Genomic DNA, 22781 nt, shown 5'->3' on the forward strand with positions numbered 1-22781 from the left:
TGTCCCAGTTACATGACACATTTCTCTTACCTTGGTATCCCTCATCCTGGGAGGGAGTAGTACCTGAGCAAATAGAAATAGTATTTTGAAATTTTACAATCAGAGTATGTCTCGACTTTTAACATTGGTTATTGGCTATCGGCAGTGGTTCTGGAATTTTTTTATTAGTTGACGAAACCACCAAGGAAGAGACTCTATTGAAGGGATACTAAACGTCACAGTAATTAATTCTACACTGGCCTAAACATCTCTGATCTAGTTTTGTTTTTGTTTCCGTCTTTTTTAGTGCAGCAAGCAGTTATGCTACAAATACCAACAAGTGGCTGGCCTTGTGAAATTCAATTGATTGAATGGCCAATTTTTAAATGAGAAAAACTAAAATCTACTTTAAATTGTGTGCTAGTTTTGTTGAGGTTGAGCGCAGTCTAGTAAAAATAAAACATGCAGCAAGCGAACTCATGCGTCAAATGTGAAAGTGTGGAAGAACAAGTAGAAGAGGTAAGACGAGTAGAAACTTTGTGATGAGAAGTTAATGATGACTAATAAGGAAACTCTTAGGATTCCACGCTTTAGTTCACGGTTAATCCATTGAGTTCGTGTTCTATTCAACTAAAAGAAATATCAACAGGGGAATTTTTTGATTCAACGTATTTCGCGGGTTATATGAAGTCCCAAACGAGATTTAACTTGGAAATTGATTCAAAATCGATTTCTGGCTCTGCTCTATACGATGTAGTTTTTGTCTGAAAAAGTGTTTGGCTTTACGTTGGAAATTTTAAATAGCTCGTCAATGGCTCTAGATAAATATTCTGCACTTAGCTCCAATCATCATTTTCTCATACTAAATACCAGTTTAATGGAGCATAAACTATAATTTTAAAACAATTTTGTATTTCTTGCAACTTTCTTAAAATCTCCATTGTTAAATTGCTATGATCCTTGCATAAAAAAATTCCACCAATCCACGTGGTTCACAAAATAATACACGAATTTAAGATCATTCCCAACTTTGAATCCTAAGAGTTTCCTTGTAAGGAAAAGGATTTAGAAATTGCAGAGGATTATAAGTTCTGGATTTTTTTCTCAAACTGACAAAGTACACCAAGGGTTACCAAGTGGACTAAAAATTTGTAAGGGGAGCAATTGTAAATGTCAAGGGGGAGGCAGAATAATCGTGTTTGTACAAGGGTCACAAAAGTTACTCCTCTCATCCCATTAAAATTGTGGATGTGTCAAAATGTGCTGATTGAATTTATTGTGGCAAAAACGAAAGCAAACGCAATCAATCATTGCCGGCAGTTGCAGTAAAGTACCCTTGGAATGTGCGTTGTCTGAGTTGTTGGCAAAGAGCAGCGAGTTAGGCTGATGCACCGGAGTGGTCGCAGGGGAGTGGAATGGAGAGCGTCCGGGAGCCACTACAAAACACACCCATTCGTCAGATAGAGAGAGCACGTTGCAACAGTCAGTCAGTCAGTCACACCTTCGTCATAGACACAAATTGTCTAATTTACATATAAAAATGAGAGTAGAGGCACACAAATCCTGCGACCAATTGCAAGTGACCAGCGTTTTGATAAATGACAAAAACAACACTGTCCAGAGGCTTCTGTTCGGAAATTTCCAGAAATACCCGCCCTATTCTTCCATTTTTATAGACACTTCATAATAATGGAAACCGATCATATTACAATTTTTAAATAATTCAGAATAACGTAAAATTTATGTCTGATTTAATTTTAACTCAAAAACTTTGTAAATAGTAAAATTGAAAAAATATAAATCAATCAATTCAAACACTTCAGAAATTTTTTTATCTTATTTTTGTTTAAATTTCGGTTAGGGATTAATTTTTATTTCAATAAAAAAACGAAAAATTAGCCATTTTCTCAACTCTTTTATATATAACTAATTCAGAAATTTATAACTTTTAAAAAAGTCTTAATTTGAACTTCAAACATCTATATTTATTTTTCAATGGCCTCATTAACGAGTCACTTTTAACTGCAAAAAAATATTTAATCCCCTTCTTTTTTTCTGAACTTTTACGAGCAAATCTGCAAATGCAAACCCTGCTCGAAACAAATACAACAAACGCCACGGGATTTGTGCTTTAGTGTAGTCTATCTAGATTAAAAGAGGAGAAAAGTATGCAATATCGATAACCAGTCAATGCCAAAAGGCGTGTCTGTGTCTTTATACACTAACAAGCCGTGTCTGCATGTGTTTAGTGTGCTTAATTTAATTTCCCATTTTAATACGCGAATCTAAAAGAGCTAATACGGCTAGCAAATTTAAACAAGTTCTTCTCCCTTTCCGTTTCTCTTCTATGAATGGCCTAACAGTTAGAATCTAAAAAAAATTAGTAGAGGGTAATGAGCCAGGATTTCAGGAATACATACCACAGAGCTTGTTGCATTTTCAATGAATGATTATTATAACCTGCCTTCCGTTAGTAAAAATGCAACAAAAGAGTAAATCATAGCAAGAAAAAGACGCACAAATACAGGAAAAGAAGGTAAGGAGTTAAAAATTGAAGGCAGGACAGAGTTGATCCACCACCAGATGACGTGAGAGGTAAAATGATCGCAACTCTTACGTTTCTCCGAATGCATATTCCATCCTATCGTAGGCGCGGCAGAAGCTCTGTTGTATGCATTGCTATTGGAATATGGGGGTGGAGGGTTTCGGGAGTACGGGGGTGGCGGCTTAAAATGATTCGCACCATTCAGTCCATCCATGATGGGCTCGATGCTGAGATCGGCCAACGTCTTCGGAACGAACTCCATCTTTGGTCTCATCGCAGCTTCCTCTCTCCTGAAAATTATTAAATAATTTTAAATGCAAGTAAACAGTAGTGAAATCAAGAGGATTTTCGCCGGTAAAATATTTGACTGTTTTTAGGGTAGTTTATGAAAATTAATTTTAGCTAATTAAACACGTATTTTAAGATACAATTTAGTTTTTGCTACTGCAAATTCTAATGTTTTAGTTCAAATTTCAATACGGTCTACTGTTTTCTTAAAAAAATTGCAAAAAGAGAACAAACTTTTCAGAAAATAAGTTCTGCAACAGTAATTTCGAATTTATCTATTTTTTCCTCAAATTAAGAAAAGAAGGTGCGATTTTCTTTCTCCTTAGAGCATAAATGAAACGCTTTTTATATAGGAAAGCCTATAATAAATCTTGATTGATCCTTAATTATTTTTAAATCATTCTTGCAATACCACCCATAGAAGGCAAGGATTTTCCACGTTGGGAAATATTTCAAGAGTATGAAAGCAAACAGCATTTTCTTTGTTCGAATTTCACACAAATGGAAATTAAAACCGTTAAAATAGGTCTATTTGTATGTCCCGCAACAATTGGAAGCTTAGAAAAAAGTCAACTGTCGTGACTTACTTCTCCTGCATGGTTTCATTCAGAACTTTGAGAACTTCTGTGCACTGCTGGTGATACTCGAGCAAACCCTCCGCAAAGGTTGCCAGTTGTGAAATTTGCTCGACCTGGTGGGAAAGTAACGATTGAATTAACACACAATGCTGTAAATTATCTTCAGCTTACATCGTTTTCGAGGAGATTGAACATTCCTATTTGGGCAAGGTGAAGCGATTCAGCGAACTTTTCTTCGGCTTGTTTAATATCATCATCTGGAATGTGAGAACCTAGAGGTAATCACCAGATGGTGAAGGGAAAGAAAATAAAAGGACCAAATTAATAAAATCATAAAATAACAAATCAAATAAGGGCATAAAATGAAACCGAAAAATACAAATTTTACATAAGTGCATAACATTGGTAAAAGCTTTTGTTTTGCATTAGATTGAATGGAAATATGTTGTTTTAGTGCACATTGTAACCAAATTAAAGCAGAAAATCAAGGTATTGTGTTAAATAAGAATTCAAGGGTTTGTTCTGTTCAAACATGTACTTTTTGCTTCAAATGTGTAGACTTCCATGAAGAAAATGGCCTGTAAAAATTTTCAATCTAGCATCATTTCCAGGTTACGAAGCCAAAATTAAAAAAAAAATGGTTTTTTAAATTGATAATCCAGTTTTACAAAACAAAATCGCTACCTCATAGCTTTATAACATTGCCATACTGATAATTCTGGACTAGTGGTTCAAAAGTGGACAGATTTGAGGTTAAAAATTGCATGTTAGAGCAGAACGAATCTTGTTAGTGCAGTAACTAAAAGAAGAAGGATAGCATAGCCAGGTGAGGAAGTAAAAATACAAAAGTATTATGCCATTCAGGTGGGTTGCCGACAGTTATTCAGGATTTGAATTTGAGTGTATTAGCAGTGTTTATTAGATTTAATTTTATGTGTTTAGTGTGAGGAATTGATTTGAGCCTGGAGTGTTATGTTACTGTCAATACTGTCACAAGTCACAATTCAAATCCTGAGATGTGGTTTATGTTTTACTTGGAGCCAATTCATAGTTCACGGAGAAATGCAAATGAATGAAAGCAGCATTTTGTTATCTGCATCAGAGCAGAGGGCAAAGAGTAAAGTTGTTACCCAAACCAGGAGGAACAGGGCTGCGAGCAGGACTGCCATATGGACTAGACGAAGATGAGCCATATGGACCAGGTCCAAGATTTGGACCCCTTCGCACTCCTGAATGACAACCAACGGTCATGAAAACAAGGAGAAATACTCAACACAAGAAGTAAAGTAGTTGTCAAAAGTATGGGTTGGAAAGAAATACCTATTCTATAGATATATTCTAAAGAGTTGTAAACCAACATGCCTTTCAGTAATTATTGGACATGCTATCCCTGCTGAACATCAATTGATGACCTCAATTGATCACAAAGTGATTTTACATAATGTTAATTGTTAGTGCACTGTCAGAACAAGTCAACAAACACTGGACAATGTGAGGCGTACGAGTGTTTATCAAAGGTACCTTTCGACTGTTTTCTCCTTTTGCAATCAAAGTCCAGCCGTCTCCCCTGCAGCTTCTTACGGTGGTGCTAAACATGCAATGCAGTAAAATCTGCCAAGCGTTGGATCAAGACACCAGATATTGTTCAAAGAAGCCAAAAGATAGCATATTCCGTTTGAAAGTGCCACAAGAACGTCGGAGCGACTAATAAGATACGATAGTAGTTCTCTGCTGGGCCTAAGATCGGGACAGCAGCACCACAGCGACAAGGTCAGCAGTCAAGCTACAAGGCTGGCTGCTAGCTCATCTGCTTTGTCATCGTAGCGCTTGTGTCTCGATCTTGACCAACAGTCTACGTCAAAGAGCCAATCAGAGATCACCGCTCTTTACTCTGATTTGTCGCTAGCGTTCATGACGTTCTTCAGCACTAACAACCACCTGTAATGGTGATCATGTTTCTGCCGATTTAGGGCCAGTCGTTTTAAATTGTCAACCTGGCCATCAGGAATAGATTGAAACTGTTAAAACTGAAATTTCAGAGCTACTTTGAAATCATATCTATACGGTGATGCTATCTATTGGCGGCTCTGAACACTAAGGGACTGGTGATAATGGTTACACAGCTTACCATGACCTCTTTCAGATCTTTCATTTGGAGCGCATGCAACGGCTCTAAGAAGTTTTGCTTGATGTTATCATCAAGCGAGTATTTGACATCAGCCATCTGCTTCAGAGCTTCTCCGAACTCGACCAGCGAGATGCCGAAGTGCGAGTCGTCGCCGAGCTTCTTTCCGTACGTGACCATGCAGTCTCCAAGGACACCCTCAGGCTGAGGGTAAGTGTTGGCCTTCGCCTGGCCACTCAACTTGGAAATGCCCTTGACGGCAGCCATCTTGGCCCTGGCGTTAGGGTTGGGCTGCAGGTACTCCCTGGTTTTCATCTGCAGCTCCTCCACTAGCTCGTTGGTCACGTCAGTTTTCTAAAGATTCGTTTTAACAATATGTAACGCTGCTGAAACTCAGTACTCACCCGCTCCATTTCCATGAAGTCAACGTCTAGCTTCGTGCCTTCGGCGCCTCCCATCTTTTCCGTCATGTACTGAAACACAAAAGCAAATCGCGCAATTAAGAAAAGAAAACGAGCAGTTGCAGTTTGATTGAAATTCATGCCGACGTATTTTTACATTCTGTAAGGACTTATTAATGAGACGGTTTGATTGCCAGATGCTTCATGCTATTTAATGAGTAGCACAATTGACTGAGCACATCGAGAGGTCTACTCAATCAATCCATCAGGAATCGCGTGACGTCTTCGCCCCTAGTCCTATTCTTACTTAGACGAATAAACAAGCATGAACTTTTTAGCTCCACGATAATTTGTTCTTGGAATCTCAATTTGCGAGACCTATCTCCACATTTAATAATTTCAGCAATTTTACTAATCAACGAGTTAAGAGTAATCACTAATCACCAGGGGAAAATTTTCGATTTGACGGAGTTTGCGAGACCCGGCGCTCAAAGTCTGTTTGTGTTCAACAATGTAGATATTCATTATGAAGACTAACTGACGGTGTTTTTTATTTCCCGGAAAAGTCCCTTAATTGTTGATCTTGGCTGGAGAAGTCGCAATGAGCTCATTAATAATTAAAGATAACAAGTTTCAAATGTTCTGAGCTGACTTCCAGGTCAAGTAACTGCATTTTGGTCTTTGGGAAAATAAATTACTTTTACTTTAATATTTTTGTTTAACTTTATTTTTCTAACTTTTTTGTAAGCCTTTTAGGAGAGTCTTTGTTAATACGGTCGCGCTTTGAAAACGCCGCTACACACACAAACGCTGGGTGGCTGGGAGAGTTTATCCACCCCTGACCTTACAGAGAGAGCTGCACTTTCAGGCGGTTTGTTCTATACGTTCCAGCGAGAAATTATGTTGTGAGGATTATCGACCTGGCCATGCTCTTATTTAAGTGGGTCGGGCCGCGGAGAGTGATAATCGCAATCTACATGCATTGTGGTGTGTATGTTTGTTACTCTTTTTTATTGATTCTTCCCCCAAGGCCAGTGTGAATCCTCGTTCTAAAGGGTATCTCATACAATGTCATTAATTTATGACAATAAAGTACATTATTTAAAAATAGGAACGTGATACATTCATTTTAATTTGCATTAAAATTATTGCGATTCTTATTAGTAGTAGTATTAACAATACACGTTGCAGAAAAATCCAAAAAATTATTTGTGCAAAAATTTTAATTCATTATGAGGTTAAACGCCAAGGGTGAAAGTTAGGAATTTCCTGGTAAATACCTTCTGGAACGATTAGAGCTTAATTGATTTTCCTCGTGCGGCACTAGTTACCCACGCAGCAAAATAAGAGGGTCAAACCACTCGGAAAAGGCAGCATCAGCTCGGCGGGGGTGCATTAGAGGCAACTTTTCCGTTGGCTCACATCAAACGGCAGTGACAAGATAAAACCCTTATTTAGCCACACACAATAACAAGCAGTTAGTTCGATTTTGCAACAGTATTGTTTGCTCCCGAATAATTGCTTTTTGTGCTTGGCTGTGTGGCATGATTGCAACGGATTTTATTTCCTTTATTGTCGTCCCTTCTACCGACACACGGGGCGACTCTCAAAGAGAATAGGTACTTATATATGCAACCTGCTCTGCAGCTGCAGAGCTAACAGGGCAGACGCGCGGGTTGCATAACAGCACTCGACTTTGCAGCAGCTCGTTATGCATTGAAAAGCAGCTAGCTCCTCTGGTGTTTTTTCCGCAGGCACTTATACTCGAATTTCCAAACAATAAAGACATTTCCGGCAATCTGTGAGGGCAGATTCTTTGGTTGCTCGAGAGAAAATTGAATCTGCGTGGGAAAATCGAATTTATGCCCTTTTTGCAGAGAGGCGCTTTTGGTGGTGCGCAAATTTAATCGTACCTTCACCGCCCGGGCGTTGGTGGAGGCCTCGCGTTCCTCCAATACATTCGCCAGATGTTGGGCGGCCGTAAATTTGATTCGAAACATCACGCACGCAAAATGCCTCTTGATTAAATATGAGCCGCAGCATGCAAAGATCCTTCCGTGAGCTCAAGTGGAATATTAAATCAAGGAAAGGGGTTGGAACGACAAGCTATACATCATATGTACACATGTTTTCCGTCCTTTTAGCGAAATAGAAATTAGGGGTGTATAAAAACCGTTTGAAAGATACTTTTTCTTTGACCGCTATATGGTGTTTGAGCCATCAAATTATGATTTGTTAAAGCACATTAACACATTTCAAAAATCTATTTACTCGGAAAAATCAATAAATCGAAAATTTAATCAGGATTTTTGTTGAGATTCCCAATAAAACGTTGAATTTTACTGTTTTTCCATTCTTTACGACACGTGAATCAGCTTTTTTATATTTTCCGAGTAATTCCCGCGAGTTATACACACTATCATCAAATGGTTGAAGGGTCACAAAGAAATTTTAAAAAATTTAAAATAAATACGTCATTTTTCCAATAGTTTGCTCGTGGAAACATACAGCAATTTTCTGTTAACTTTTGACGATTTTCGCGATAGGATTAAGGGTAATTGTCAATTTTTACCGACTTTATTTGCCCATCCTGAATTTTACATATGTTGTTAGGGATGTTTCATAGTGTGTAACCTGAAATTTTGAGCAAAAAATTCGGGGGCTCTTTTTGGGAAATCGTGATTTTCGAAAATTGAAAACTTCAGATAGTAAATCCGAAATATCAACTTATCTTCGGTCCAGATTGGAATTTTGATAAGATTTTTTCACCTCTAGACGTAAATTTTTAAGTAGAACAAGTTTGCCGTTGGTCAAAATTTTGTAGCTCAAAGGTCAAGGTCACAAATTCGCATGCCAAATGTTTTGTTAAAAATATCGCAAAATACGCCCCCTCGGATTTTTTTCATGAAAACGTAAAAAATGTAGCCCTGAATGCGTAGAATCGAATGGTTAAGAGAAATCGATGGGCACTCTCGTAGATCGCGAGATATTCTGAATTTAAGGATTCGTGTCGAGCGTCCGGCACGACGACAACATCATCCGCCGATTTTACTTTCGTAATTTACGTCAGAATATGATCTGTAACCCCACATGTTATGCATATGATTACCTAGAAAAATAAACGAGCTTTCCAGTGGTGTGCTTAAATTTATTTTTGGTATCAAACTTTTCAAGTAATAGCGGCGCGCGAAAAGAAAATATAAAATTTTCAAATATTGACATTTTTGCAAATCTCAAACCTCGGGTTCTAATCATCAGAATTGCAAAAACTACCCACCATTGGACTCGTCTCGACCTACCCTAACCAGCTGAAAGGTTTAGGGGTGCTTTTACCCCCTACCCCTAAGACGCTACACTTTTTTACTTTTTTTGAGGGGGTTGAAGTATATAAAACAAAATTGGGAAAATAAATAAGAAAATTTGAGCGGTTAGAAATTAGAAACCAATTATTTGCCATATTCCCCTCAAATTATTAAACAGATCATTTTCTGCTAGGTCACCGGCTCTAATATTCGATTATTTTTAGCAAAAATTTTAAATTCGATTCATCTTTACATTCCTATGATATATTTTACACAACAGAAATCCTTGTCTGTGCAGATTAGTTTATATTTAAGAGACACGAAACCCTAATTTGAAAGTACTAGAATTCCCTACAGGGTGCTAGGTCATGAAGAGAGAGCCAAAGGAATTCCCAGCAGCGGAAAGGCAGCAACAGTAAAGCATGCTGAGCTAGTTTATCGATTGCAGCGTGCGTGTTTTTTCACGAGGCACGCGACACTGCCTCCTGCCCAAGAGTGCAATTGTTAAGTCCGACGCTACTGACAGCAGTGAAAGGGCCCGGCGTGTGCCTTAAGATATTTCGTCGGAAGAAGACGGGAATTCCAAAGCAAATGCAAAGCCCATTTCCACTGCTAATTTTCGAGTCCTTTCCCCAGCGGGCGTGGTTTAAATAGCACTGAGACATGCAGTTAGTTAAGCGCTTTAGCTTTACCGGCGGCTTTTACCTTTTCCGGACAGTGCATGGAAATGAGATTCGCTGTCTTTGCTCCATGGGAAATTGTTTCCATGACAACAGACGAACTGTCACTGCACAAAGCAGAAGCAATTAATTGTTCGTTTGTATGTTTCTAGCCAGCAAATTACAACCATTTTCATGTCATTGAAGTGCGCAGTTAGCGATTAATTGCCGGATGAAAAATTTTGCAAATTCATGTTTGATTGTAATTATAAATTTGCTGCAAAGTTGCGAATTGGTTACGTCATGGTATTAGGCCAGCTGGAAGTATTGATTGTGGAATATTTCATCTTAAAATGAACAACAAGCAAATCAGAACCAAGTAAAAAGTTATAAATTTTAGATTCTGCCAATTATTAATAAATAAACGGAGTGTCAATGATTTTTTTGCTTGATTTCTTTTCCTCTCTTCACGACCTATCTAACAGTGTGCGAATTATGAGCTAAATTTCCCTCTTGATGAATGTAATCCTAATTTTAAATGAGGAGACCGTAATTCAAAACTTGATCAGCATTCAAAAATTTGAATCCCGGGAATTTTAAACGGCAAAAATTTTAGCTTATTTCCAATTTTTAAAATCTCTCTAATTTTACAAACATATTTACAATTTTTCTATACAGCATGCTTTTTGAACTTTGCCCTGGCTATCAGAAAATGATAAAACTGACAAAAAGTTGTCAACGGAATAAAACGATTTTTATTTTTGGTAAATTTACTTTTGTCTCAGCTATATTACTAAAATTCTTATTTCACACGCGAACGAAAATTCAACGTATCGACATGTTAGATTGAGGCTGTGGGAAATTTTTATTAATGATCAAACTTGGTTGAGAGCAAAGATCTTGTCATAATCATGATAGATTAGGCGTCGTTGGGTAATTGCTACACGCTCTGCAAAATCTGTTTATGGGATATTAATAGGCAGCTTTAAAAATCGGATTCCCTTGTGGGTTGCACTGCGCAGACCACAACATTGCTGTTTAAAAATTCACAACCCTGGAGGTTTGCGGTTGTGAATGGAGTGCGCGCTGTTTGTATATGAAGATTTTATGGTAAAGGCTTATTGTTAGGGGTCAGGTTCGTGGGGAAATTGTCAAGACTTATACATATGCGTGCTGGTAAAACATTTCCTCCCTTTTACAGTATAATACAAACGCATTCAAACTTTCCACCAGAAAATCTATTACGAAGGAGTACAAAGGTGTTGAAAAATTCAAAACTTTATTTTGGAGCGCACAACAAAGCGAAGAAAATTTCATTGCCCTTGCCATTGTGTGCGGACAAAGCGTCACACAAAACATTTATCGCGGCAGAACCGTCAGTATAATTCCTCGTAATTCATCCTTTTTCCTTCGGTGAAACGCCTTCTTTTCTTACATCAAGGAAAAACTGTGTTTCGCAACGTGTGCGCTATTTTCGCATCTTGGCGGCATCAGGCGAATCCGTGGCGACGGCGGCTGCAGGCGGGCGGGCGGGTGCGTGGGTCGTGGGAGGGTGGCAGGGTAGGGGGTGGGCGGAATCGATAGCCGGGGCCACTCTCGCGAGCCGATTCGGCAGCCGGTGCTGAGAAACGGGTCGATCGCCGCCTCCGCCGACCCAAACGCCCTCAATGTGTTCCGTAGTATCAGCTGAACGATGACGTCAGCAGGGGGTGAAACGATGACGCAACCCCCTTGGTGCGTGGGCGTCTGAGCTCCGCAAAGCCCGGTGCCACGACAGGATTAATTTTGAGAGCGGCACCGATTGTCGCACGAGAAGAGCACCATTCATGGCAGGACTTTTGTTAATCAACGCGGCTTGGCAAAATCTCTTTTGATTAACTGCGGCGACTTTCTGCTCGGTCATTTGATAAGCTCATATAAAATCGATTGCAGGAGTTTCCTTCCTTTTGATTTAAATAGTAAGATTAATTTTCACGCTATCGTCACAAAACTCCAATTAAAATGAATTTTTTCCGTATTTAAAATCCATTTTGATTGTAACATTGACCAAAAGGGAAGCTAGAAACCCTTGTCAGTAGGGATTTTGCGTCAAAGTGACAACGCTGATGCGATTGTTCCCTTCAACTAATCCAATATTATATTACGTGTTAACATGTATTTATTCTTCCACACACTCTGGCAAGTCTAATTTATGTCCACTCTAATCTGGGACCGCTGCTTGATAGGAAAAATGTTTGGCTAAAACGATAAAGTAATGCTTGAATTGATATTGCACGAGTTTTAAATTAAAATACAGCCTTGGTTCTCCTGTTTAGACATAAAATATAATTCTCTTCCTTTAAAAAGAGCATTTTTGCTATAGCTCAAGAAGCCTCTCAAAATGAGCAGCAAGTAGTGCATTGCATGCCGCACTTCACGGGATACAGAGGTATTTTCATACTCCGCAACTATTCTACTCGGTAGTTTTATAATGATATGTACATACAAATAGGATGGTTGAGCTATGATTGACACTGACAGCCGCGAGTGTAAAAGTTTGAGCTGCCAGTTGGTCTGACATTTGGGTCATGATTTTGCATGCCAATTCCACCTGATGAAACTTTTCTCAGCGCTTTTCCATTTCAGCGCGAACTCAGTGAGAGCGATTAACCTTTTGGTATCCAAAAATAGCAAGGTAACTTATTTAAAGCAATTTGAATTTCCTATTATGCTACTTTAAATGCTCAACAATAAAAAGAGCTCTAAAAAATAATTATATCTGAAAACGTCTGTTCTCAATTTTGAATTGAATAAAAAAGTAGAACTCTTTTTAAGCCGTTTGATAAATTTTCAGGCTTCTTAACGAAGAGCAGAGGAAATGGGACGAGCAAATCTTCCCTATAGGATTTTTGTTGAAGGAAAATTGTAAATAATACCAATTGTGAATTCAATCTTAAAACGATTGTCAAAAAAGTCAGTTATTTCAGGGGAACAAATCCACTGGACGGTCTATTTGCCAATTGTCCATCCTTTCAAACCCTGATTTATTCCGTGCTTAATAAAATCAAATTAAAAAAAAACTACCACCACAAGAGCATGCTCACAAATTATCAACTGATCCAAGCTGTATCGATCAGCGAACAAAATTGGATTGCTGCTGGTTGGTGCGAGAGGCAATTATGCCTTAACGCGGGGTTTATTGCTGCTAAAGTGCCCCTCCTGAGCTCTATAATTTGTCCAGCCACGTCCCGGCCAACCACCGACTACCGTGTATTTTGACATTAAGCTTCTTGAACAGATTCGCGCTTGAAAGTTCAGTCACGAAAGCAGCCTCGTGTTTCCTACAGTGCGATGGCAAATAACGAAGGAGCCCATGTACACGCGACAAGAATGCAACGAGGAATGCAAATCTCGATGTGTGATATTTAATCTGAGTGAGTATGCAAGGCGCCGTGCAGTCTGCGTGGCCAGAATGCTGGATGGAAATGCTCAATGGTGGGCGAGCGAGAAGAGAGCAGGATGCGCCTAATTTAGTGCACTTCACGAAATGCCATGTAAAAAGGTCTTTGATTTTTTACTTTTCATTTGCTCGTATTCTCCTCAAAATCAACTATTTATCTAAGAAACCGAATTTTTTTAGCAACACATCCCTTCTGATGACCAGCAGTTCTGCTTTAAAACGAAACTGACAATGAGGCTGGCTGGCTCACTTTGAAGTATTTTCAAAACGAATAGAAGACCTTACATCTCGTTTTCACTGCTGTGACATGAACAAGCAAGCGAGTAAAGCGTAAAAAGGGCTGGACAAATTTTCTGCAGCTTTTATTCCCTGTGAACTTGAATAATCTTATGCATCTTATTTCTATAGGAGCGAGCCAAGTTTCACAGTGTTTATGGCATCAGCAGTGCAGGTACTACTACAATGAGGTCAGCCTCCTTTGAAATTACTGCTGCACACGGACTGCACAAATATCACTGGAACAGTGCTGGGGATCGATGAATGATTCAATGGCCGACGATATTGTCAAGGTTGTCGGCATTTAATCCATTGAGCACGGCTTGCTCCATTCTACGGCATACGCTGACAGCAATTGTGCGCGGCATTCAAATGCAAATTGTTCATTGCTTCTGAAAAATTTAATATTTGTTCCGTCAAATGGCCATGAATTAAAAAAATAAATTATTGTTTGCATGATTGATGTTCAAAGTGCCAAAATGCTCAAAAGCTCGCGAGCAATTTTTGAAACTGTTGCCTGTGTAACTAATTTTGAACTACGTACAGCTGCAGTTGAATGCGAAGAGAATTTCGCTAGCGAGCGCCCTGAAGAACTCAATTTCAGGCAATTGCGCGCAGACAATGTGGACGCTTTTAAACAAAGTGTGAGCCAGTGTTTGCAGAATCTCATCCCCTCTTGGCTCTGCACAAACAGAATAAAAGAGTCCTTGGGTCGATGCTGAGCGTGGTGCGAGCGAGCACATTAACTGGCCTGATCGATAGCTTAAACCAACCGGGATGAGCCGTTAAATTTTAATCTCCTCCAAGCTAGGAATTGTCTGTCCTTGAAGCACGAATATCTTTAACTGAGTAATAATTAGGCTCGGGGGATCGTGATTTGCCCAACTTGCCTCTACAGGGGCAACTAATTGTGATACCATTGAGATGTCAGAGTAATTTTTTAGGAAGATTTGCAAACGTGAGAAATGTAACGAATCAATTTTTATTTGTTTTGAAAAATAGGATCAAATTTTATTTTTTAGATTCCAATTCCGTTAACAGACGAATCATTTAAAAAAGCACTGATTTCCTCGTGAAAGATTATTTTGTAAATTAAATCGTTCCCTTTTATGTGACGTAAACCTTGGAGGCCTGGCTGCTTCGGAGTAATATGGAGCCGTCGGAGAGGGAGGAGATTTATCTGGAGTCGTCTGCACGGCGCCTGAAAGGCTTAGAATGCAACCCGGCCAGACGCTATAAGAACCGTAAACGAGATTCCGCGTGACGCATTTGCCGCCGAGATGAATTGTTTCGGCTCTGGGTGTGCGCATATAAAATGCGGAGTAATCATTTGCTAGACCGAGCGCTCAACTTCATTCAAATTCGTCATGAAATTTTACTGCTTTTTGCGATTAATATATTCATTGAGCGATCTGCTCAACAAACTTCAATAACCTCGTGCTGTCATCAACAGTTTGTTAAACAATATTAATTGCATGTTCGCTTGTACCACCAGCTTTGACATAAATGGCTCACGAAACGTGCAATTAACGTTCCATTGTCTCACGGACAATGCACATTTGGAGGCTGAAAATGGCCAACATGCAGCCGGTGAGTTCCAAATGCATGCAAGTACACAGTAGCGCGGCAAGCGTGAAACCTCAGCAGTGGCACCATCGATCGTTCCAGCTTTTTTTTATCAGGGTGAGAGGTATAAAAATAAATTTGTGGCCAAGAGGAAACATCACAAAGCGGTTGCTTTGTATTTCGTAGTGCGAACCACACCCACGACAAAGTAGACCCTTTTATCTAAACGCTATTTGCGGAGAAGATCTAATTCCGTTTTGCGGAAATTGCACTTTAGTTGGTAGCTTCCATCTGAAAGAATATTTTTTTGCCATTGCACCAGGAGTATGCCAAGAAATACTGCAATGCAGCATCAATGCTTGCATAATTGTACTGAAAACTCCTAACGAAGTCCTTTCAATATGAAGCTTGTCTAATTCTTGGGATGTGCAATAGATCCAACATTGCTTTGAATAGTCGACTGTTTTAATCAAAATAACATGTTTGATAACCGGCAAATATACGGTTTCTAATCGTTCAAAATTGTATTTTTTATCTTGCCAAGCATACCATAAAGTAAAGACACGCGTGTTTCTTTTCCGTTTAAAATGAAAAAGAATCATGGTTGTTAAATGGCTTTTTTGCTGACAACATTTTGTATAGAAAGATTTGTGCACCGGATTTTAAATGGGGAGTGGTTACTCGGAAATTTAAGAAAGAAGAAATGCTACGTAAAAATGTTGGAAGCATTAATATATTGCAATTAATGAATATGTGAAATTATCAAAAAGAACTAACCGACATTCTGCGCAAAATTTTAGCTCAGCAAAATAGGATTAATAAGGGCAGCCATTGTGGCCCTAAAGTCCTGCTGAGTGATACATCTGTAAATGGCCCAATAAAAGCCGCCAGGCCTCTCTCTTTCTCTCCCAGCGCGACAATCCCACTGCAATATAATCGATTTGGTTTGTGAGTAACGCCAGTCTGAAAGTAATAAATATCATCTCGCTCTGCACCTCATACACAATAAGCTAGTGCGTTTAATTGCGAAAAAGTGAGCTGGATACTTGGCTCGACCACTTTTGTGCTCAAATAGCGGCTGCTATGGTTCCAGTTATGTGATTACTTTTGTGTCTGCGGCGATATTGCATTAAAAGTTGCAGACCAACTTTTACAAGGAATCACTATTGTGCCAAATTTGCTATGGAAAAACTTTGTGCATTTGAATTGTAGTTGCAAAACTTCAAAAATAGAATTTTCCAAGCATTATATTTGTCCCAAAAAAAAAAAGATATTCACATAATTTTGGAACTGCAAAAATATTTTAAATAAAATCCCACAAATTTATTGCAATTTATCATTCTTTAAAGGAAGTGCAATATTGAACAATTAGTTTCATATCTGTGCTGTTTCCGTTCTGCAGAAGATAATCTGTGTCTCTCATTTATCGGGCGTTGTACACAAGCATGTGCTTGTGTTTTCACCATGTCTATAGCTGGCGGAAACACAGGCTTCTTGCATACAAATAAGTTATTTACGCTTCTTGCCCGTGCAATTAAGTAATGGCTCCGCGAGTGTTTAGAGAATAACAATTACCGAGGGAGAGTGTTAACTAATTGCGCTATTCGTTATCGGCAACAGCGAGCGCAAACACATAAAACTGCAAGGTAAGAAAGAAAGACGATCGTTGTGTTTGGTTAACTCACCTGGTTGGCTTTGTTGATCTGCTTCTTTAGACCGGCGAACGCCATGGTTGAGGTTTTTCTTGTTTACTACTCTCGCCACTAACTTATTGATTGATTTCCAAGTGGTTTTGGTGTCCGGCAAAGGGTGCTCAGCACCAATCTAAAACACACAAAGTTGAGTTGAAAAGCATTGCAGTTTATCTTGTTGATGAATATATATTCATATGAAAAACTAAGTATTTTTTATAATTTTTTTCATCTTTTGGGATGGGCGACCCCCTGATAGCGAAGTGTCCCAATAACATTGGGCGCATGGGCCTCATGGGAGGAAACCCGGTCCAGAAAATGACAAGCTCATGTTACTGCCCCCACACCGGGGTCTTTTTTTATTGAAACGCTATAGACCTTCGTCCCGTGAAATTGATTCACGCATGCCGGAAAAGTGCAAACCAGCAAGTAGCGAGTTGGAGGGCTTTCGCAATAATCCCAAATTCGAATGCAATGCAGAAGAGTCGATTGTAGGTACACATCAGCCCCAAACATCGGTTAGATTCTCACATTGCAATTGCACTACGATGCGAATCAACAGCTTGTTAATATTTAATTCATTAAGAATAAATTTATTTCTTTTAGTAAATTTACAAAAAAAAAATGCATCTGGAATTTTCTGAGGGAGCTATTTTTCACATAGAGGACAAATATTTGAGCTATTTGCAGAAGAAATACACATATAATAAACGACTGCTCCTCTTCTTAATGGGTCATATTTTCCGCAATAAAAGCGAAGAGAATGCTCAACAGCCGTAATGATGGGTCGAGTGTCCTAATTTCACATATCACCCCTAGCTGGAAATTGTACGAAAAAATTCACCAATGAGTGGTATCACGGCAGCGCCTGAGAGGGGAAAAAACAACCCCGTACTCCATTCACATCTAAAGCGGCAACGCGCGGTGTTCCAGTTCATTCTGAAGGCAAGCGAAAATCGATGTTTGCATTCGCCAGCTTGTGAAAATCCACATCACCGTCGGCATTGCACAAATCGAATATCTTTCGTGGCATTACTACGGAATTAGAGCTAAAATCAGTTTTTTAGGCACTCTAACGCACTTTGAAAACTGATTATTAATGTAAAATCAGAAAATCGATGGTGTATACAGTATGACCACTTATATTTTGAGACTAACTTTGCATGCGCATAACTTTTGAACTATTTATGCGTTTCGCGCCAAATTTGTATCATTCAACTCCCCACTTTATGCTCTTTTACTATAATGGCGCGAAAATCACCTCAGACCCTTAGTAGGTATGCAACATGCACGACAAGCAGAAAATCCTTTCGCTGCTCCGCGCCCAACGCTCGATTCGGGACATTATGGCCCTCACCAAATGCTCCAGGGCAACCGTCTTCCGCATCAAAGCTATTGGTGATACTGCCCCGACCCCAAGGAAGCCCCGAAATGCAAAATCAACGCCCGTCCGCACTCCAGCATTGATGAGGGCCATTCGCATGAAGATTAAACGAAATCCGCTGATTTCCATTAGAAAAATCGCACGCTCGTACGCAGCGGGCCGCGAAACGGTCCGAAAATTAGTGAAAAATGATCTGAAGTACGTGTCGAGGGCCAGGACCAAGAGACATTTGATTACGACCAAACAGAAGGAAGCGAGAGTGGAAAGAAGTAGGAAGCTGCTATCCGATTTGAAGAAAGGCACGAAACGCCGTGTTATTTTGTACTCAGATGTAAAGATGTTCACTGTCGATGCAGTTTCCAATAGCCGAACTGACAGGTATCTGAGCAAGTCACCAGCATCTGAGGTACCAGAAAATATCCGATTTTCGTTCAAAACTAAGCATCCTGCTGGTGTTATGGTCTTTGGACTTGTCGCATCTGATGGCAAGAAGATGAATCCAGTGTTCATAAAACAAGGGCTTAAAGTGAACTCTGAGGTCTACTTAGACATTTTGAAAAAGCAAGTTCTGCCTTGGGTGAAGTCAACATATGGGTCGGACACAAAAATCACATTCCAACAAGATGGTGCGCCGGCCCATACGTCCAAAAAGACTCAAGATTGGCTAAACCAGCACCTGCCGGGCTTCTGGTCCAAGACGATGTGGCCTGCTAGCTCACCAGATCTGAACCCCCTCGACTTTAGTGTTTGGGCAAAAGTCCAGGCGGATGCTTACAAGAAGCCTCACCCCAATATTGAAGCCCTGAAGACTTCCATCAAGAAGGCATGGCGTGCAATGGATGAAGAGTACCTTCAAAGGGTTTTCAGCCGAGTCCGACCCCGTCTGGAGGCCGTGATTGAGAAAAATGGAGCCCATATCGAATAAATGTGTAACCAAACGTGTAATAAAGCTGTGATGTAAAAGACGTCCGCCTAACTTAAGTAGTTTTTGTTAAGCAGCCATTTTAAATAAAACATGGAAGAGTCTCAAAATATAAGTGGTCATACTGTAATTAGGGATTCACCAGAAAGTCAAATAAAAACGTCAAATTTTACGATTTTCCCGCTCTTTGCAAAACGTGCCACGGCTTTTTAATTTTCTGGAGAGCCATGCCCCCATTTCAGTGGATGTGCGTTCCAATATAAATAAAATTGCAAAATTTACAAAAATTCAGTTATTTTTCTAACGGTTTACTCGTGGAAACTGAATATCTTTCTGAACGAGTGGAATATTGACTCAGGTATTGTACTGATACAGAAAACGTGCAGTACTTTTGCGAAATAAAGAAAATTTTAACGTTTTTAAAACCAGATTTGTCCTCTCTCCAATTCGTTTATAAAACGAATTTTTGTGCTGCGAGACACCGTAAAAATATTTGGTATATTTTGGGTGTCCATAATGCACAGTTCATCATACACTCTTTTAATTAATATTTAGTGACGCGAACCGACAAGAGTCGCCGAGTTGATCCCCGTTATCACCGTCGAATCGAAACGCCCAAACGAGTGAAGCCACCCACGCTTGGCACCGTGCATTTATTCACGAGCCGCCGGCAGATCCATTCGCACTATACTTGCCAAAAAAAGCTTACTCCCTTTCTGCATTGCGCACTCGAGCCAAAACGTTTGGCCTGAAATAATTTTAAAATTGGAAAAAAGCCATGTTGCATTTACTTGCAATTTCAAGCACGTTTTTAAACAAAATTGAATTACTGACAACAATGATCTTATTTTTTTTTATTCCCCAAAGCACTTCCAGCATCTTTTGATACTTTAGAAGCAATAACTTTTGGACGGCCGGTGCTATATGAAAGAGGCTTTTTTATCTTTGTGCACTCGAACGTCGGAGTCAGTTTGCGGTTCGCATTATAAAACGCTGCGAATGTGTGCCACTTGCATCACCAGCAGCGCTATTTGTGCCCGCCGCAGCGGCGTTCTTTGCTGAATAAATTTCCACTTTGTCAAAGGCAAATACAGGCATCCACACAGTCGAAGATGGCATATAGACAGCGATGCATCTATTTCAGCGAATACACCACAAAATCAGCTGAAGTGTGAGCACCGAGGCGATTTGCTCAGCTTGCGGAACGCGAGAAGAAAAGTGAATTATTATTCGCTCTCTTCTTTGTTACTCACGCTATGGCTTGTAATTCAAAAATATAAAAGTTGAATCGCAAGTGGCGCACGTCATCTCTTAGAAGATAATGGAGAGATGTGAAAAATGATAAGCAAGTAGAAACGCAACACTTTAACACGCGACAGATTTCCTTTAATTTTAAATTCGTTAGCCCGATATTCTCCTACTTTTACCTCTCTTACAAATTAATTTAATTAAAACAAACTGACGCTTCCAACAAGATTTGAAAGAAAAAAATTAGATTTTTTCTATCGATTCCTGTAGGAAATTTAATTTCTAATAATTTGTTAGTGGTTCAGAACTTCGCCCATTGGCTTTTTCTATGAAAAACCTTTTTTATACTGAATTGCGCAGGAAATTTGTGAACAAACCTGGTGGTAAGAAAATGCAACCCTGGTTTGCAAACTCATTTAGCGCTTCATTTGCTCTAATCATCTCTTTAAGTTGGCTTTCAAAAGGTCATCGATTGATGAATTATGAATTCCAGCGAAACAAAAAACAGGAAATGGGGCAGCAATCGAGGGTGGCTCACCTGCTTGAGACGGATCAGAGGCGAAAGTCGGGTTGCCTATACGTACTGCTCGCGAGGCTCAAGTGGAACGAACTGCTGCCCCCTTTGCGCCGCGCTGCCAAGGGGGCAGCAGCCGAATCGAAGAGCCACCCCTGCGCATGACAACCCCCGCGTGTTCTCGCCCGTAAAAGCAGCGCCAATGTCAGACAGCCACCCTCCGGACTGCCCTAATAAAATTCAGTAGCCATTTTTGGCGCTAATTGATTTATAATGTTGCCGTTTACTGTTTGTTTGCAGTGCTGCAGATTAATTAGTTATCTTTTTTCCAGCTGAATAAGGGCGTGGTGCAGAACGGAGCTTAAATTCCTCCGAAAAATAGGTCAATTCTGCTTTGGCCTACTTTTTGGACAGAGAATGAAACCAGAGGGTCGATATTAAGACTCAACATTTTCCGGACTGAATATTTGCGTTTAGATTTTTCCTTGAAAAAAACGTCTGGTTTTTTCCAACAGACAGTTTAACATATTATGAAACAGTTTTTATAATTTTAAATGTCCTGTGCTAAATAAAATAGAATTTATAGATTAATTTTACATTTTTCAGAGGTAAATTACTTATAATATATTACCATTTATTTGTCATGCAACAGTTTTTATATATGTTAATGCGTCGCATAAAACGTATTTTAGAATTTAGAATAGATTTATTTTCGGAAAAAATACTATACAATATTTTATCAATCATCTGCCCTTTTGTTAAACTATTTTTTTATTGCTGTGTAGCATCAACCTCCGTTAATGGTCTGGATCGCGAAATTTGGACGAAGAGAAACTTAACTCGAGGGATTTTCGCATTGCTGTTTCACAGGCTTTTTAATTAAATACTAAAGTTTCGCTTTTCATCACGCGTTTCACGAATAAATTGTGAATAATACGCTCGCTCTCCCTGCTTGCAAAGCTCTTAACTTTTAATAATGGTTCTAGACCACAACGTCGCCCGCGTTGAACCGGCCGCTCGACGCACCGAGAGTTATTCAGAGAGACACACCGACTCCCACGACGAATTCTCTGCTGCTGGAAATAAAACACGCGCGTGTCTTATTGAACCACCAGGCTTCCCACACAGCGGCTTTATTCCTTTTAGTTTTCACTTTCAACGAGGTACGTGTATTTATAAATTTTGCCAAATAAATAAAACACCAACATAGGTGTAAGCCAGGCAAGCAGGTGCTTTGATTTCCAAACAGGTATAAAAAAAATTCATGTCATTCATTCAAACGAAGCATATTTGAATGGAAGTTATGTGCCAACTCCCAATTCTCCAGCCTCATTTAAATAAGATGTTCTTCGTTTGAATCCCCTACAGCAGAACGTTTTCTTTTCTTTAATTTGAGAAATGGCGTTGTAAATCAGTTGTAAATTGTTTTTTCTCAGATTTCACTATCATTTTGAACTTTTAAAATAGCTACATAGGAAAACTGACTTTTAAACAGTTTAAATTTAACTGAAGTTTTCCGTCTGCAATGGCCTAAACGAGGCCACATTTTCATTTCGAGACATGGAACAAAAATTAATCTCGAAAATGTTTTTTTCACCTCTAAGATAAAACATGCAATCTTCGGTAATTTGAAAAATCATAAAACATCGATTGAAACAAAAACAGGCAATTGTGCAAAACTCTTTTTTGACAGTTAAAACTCCGATTCAACAAGAAGAATATATATCTGCAAACAACGCGCCTCCCTTGAGACTCCCAATATAAAAATTTACCGCTTATACTTTTCCTCTTTCACTGAAAGGCTGCGCGTGTCAGGACAAATCGGAGAGAAAAAGCCTCGACGAGTTTGCGCTGCCTGCGAGTG

The 22781-nt window shown here is 39.4% G+C and overlaps 1 protein-coding gene across 16 annotated transcripts in view; it reads right to left on the minus strand.

Moving 5' to 3' along the window:
• The window catches only part of EndoA (endophilin-A), a 31381-nt gene that overhangs the window by 4922 nt on the left and 3678 nt on the right, over nt 1-22781 (minus strand). For 2 of the 16 annotated variants that reach the window (XM_065492409.1, XM_065492405.1), the window contains exons 1-11: nt 20942-21087; nt 16844-16982; nt 5920-5988; nt 5519-5869; nt 4910-4978; nt 4521-4629; nt 3562-3662; nt 3400-3503; nt 2723-2814; nt 1314-1415; nt 31-63 (exon numbers count right to left, since the gene is read on the minus strand). In XM_065492409.1, coding sequence (XP_065348481.1) covers nt 31-63; nt 1314-1415; nt 2723-2814; nt 3400-3503; nt 3562-3662; nt 4521-4629; nt 4910-4978; nt 5519-5869; nt 5920-5988; nt 16844-16888 — 1075 coding nt within the window. In that variant the 5' untranslated portion in view covers nt 16889-16982; nt 20942-21087. Of the gene's footprint in view, nt 1-30; nt 64-1313; nt 1416-2596; nt 2815-3399; nt 3504-3561; nt 3663-4520; nt 4630-4909; nt 4979-5518; nt 5870-5919; nt 5989-16843; nt 16983-20941; nt 21088-22781 lie in introns of those variants that run through there. The other 14 variants (XM_065492416.1, XM_065492412.1, XM_065492407.1 and 11 more) reach the window with 11 other exon arrangements.

The sequence above is a fragment of the Cloeon dipterum genome, chromosome X (assembly GCF_949628265.1).
Source record: "Cloeon dipterum chromosome X, ieCloDipt1.1, whole genome shotgun sequence".
In the NCBI taxonomy this organism is placed as follows: Eukaryota; Metazoa; Arthropoda; class Insecta; order Ephemeroptera; family Baetidae; genus Cloeon; species Cloeon dipterum.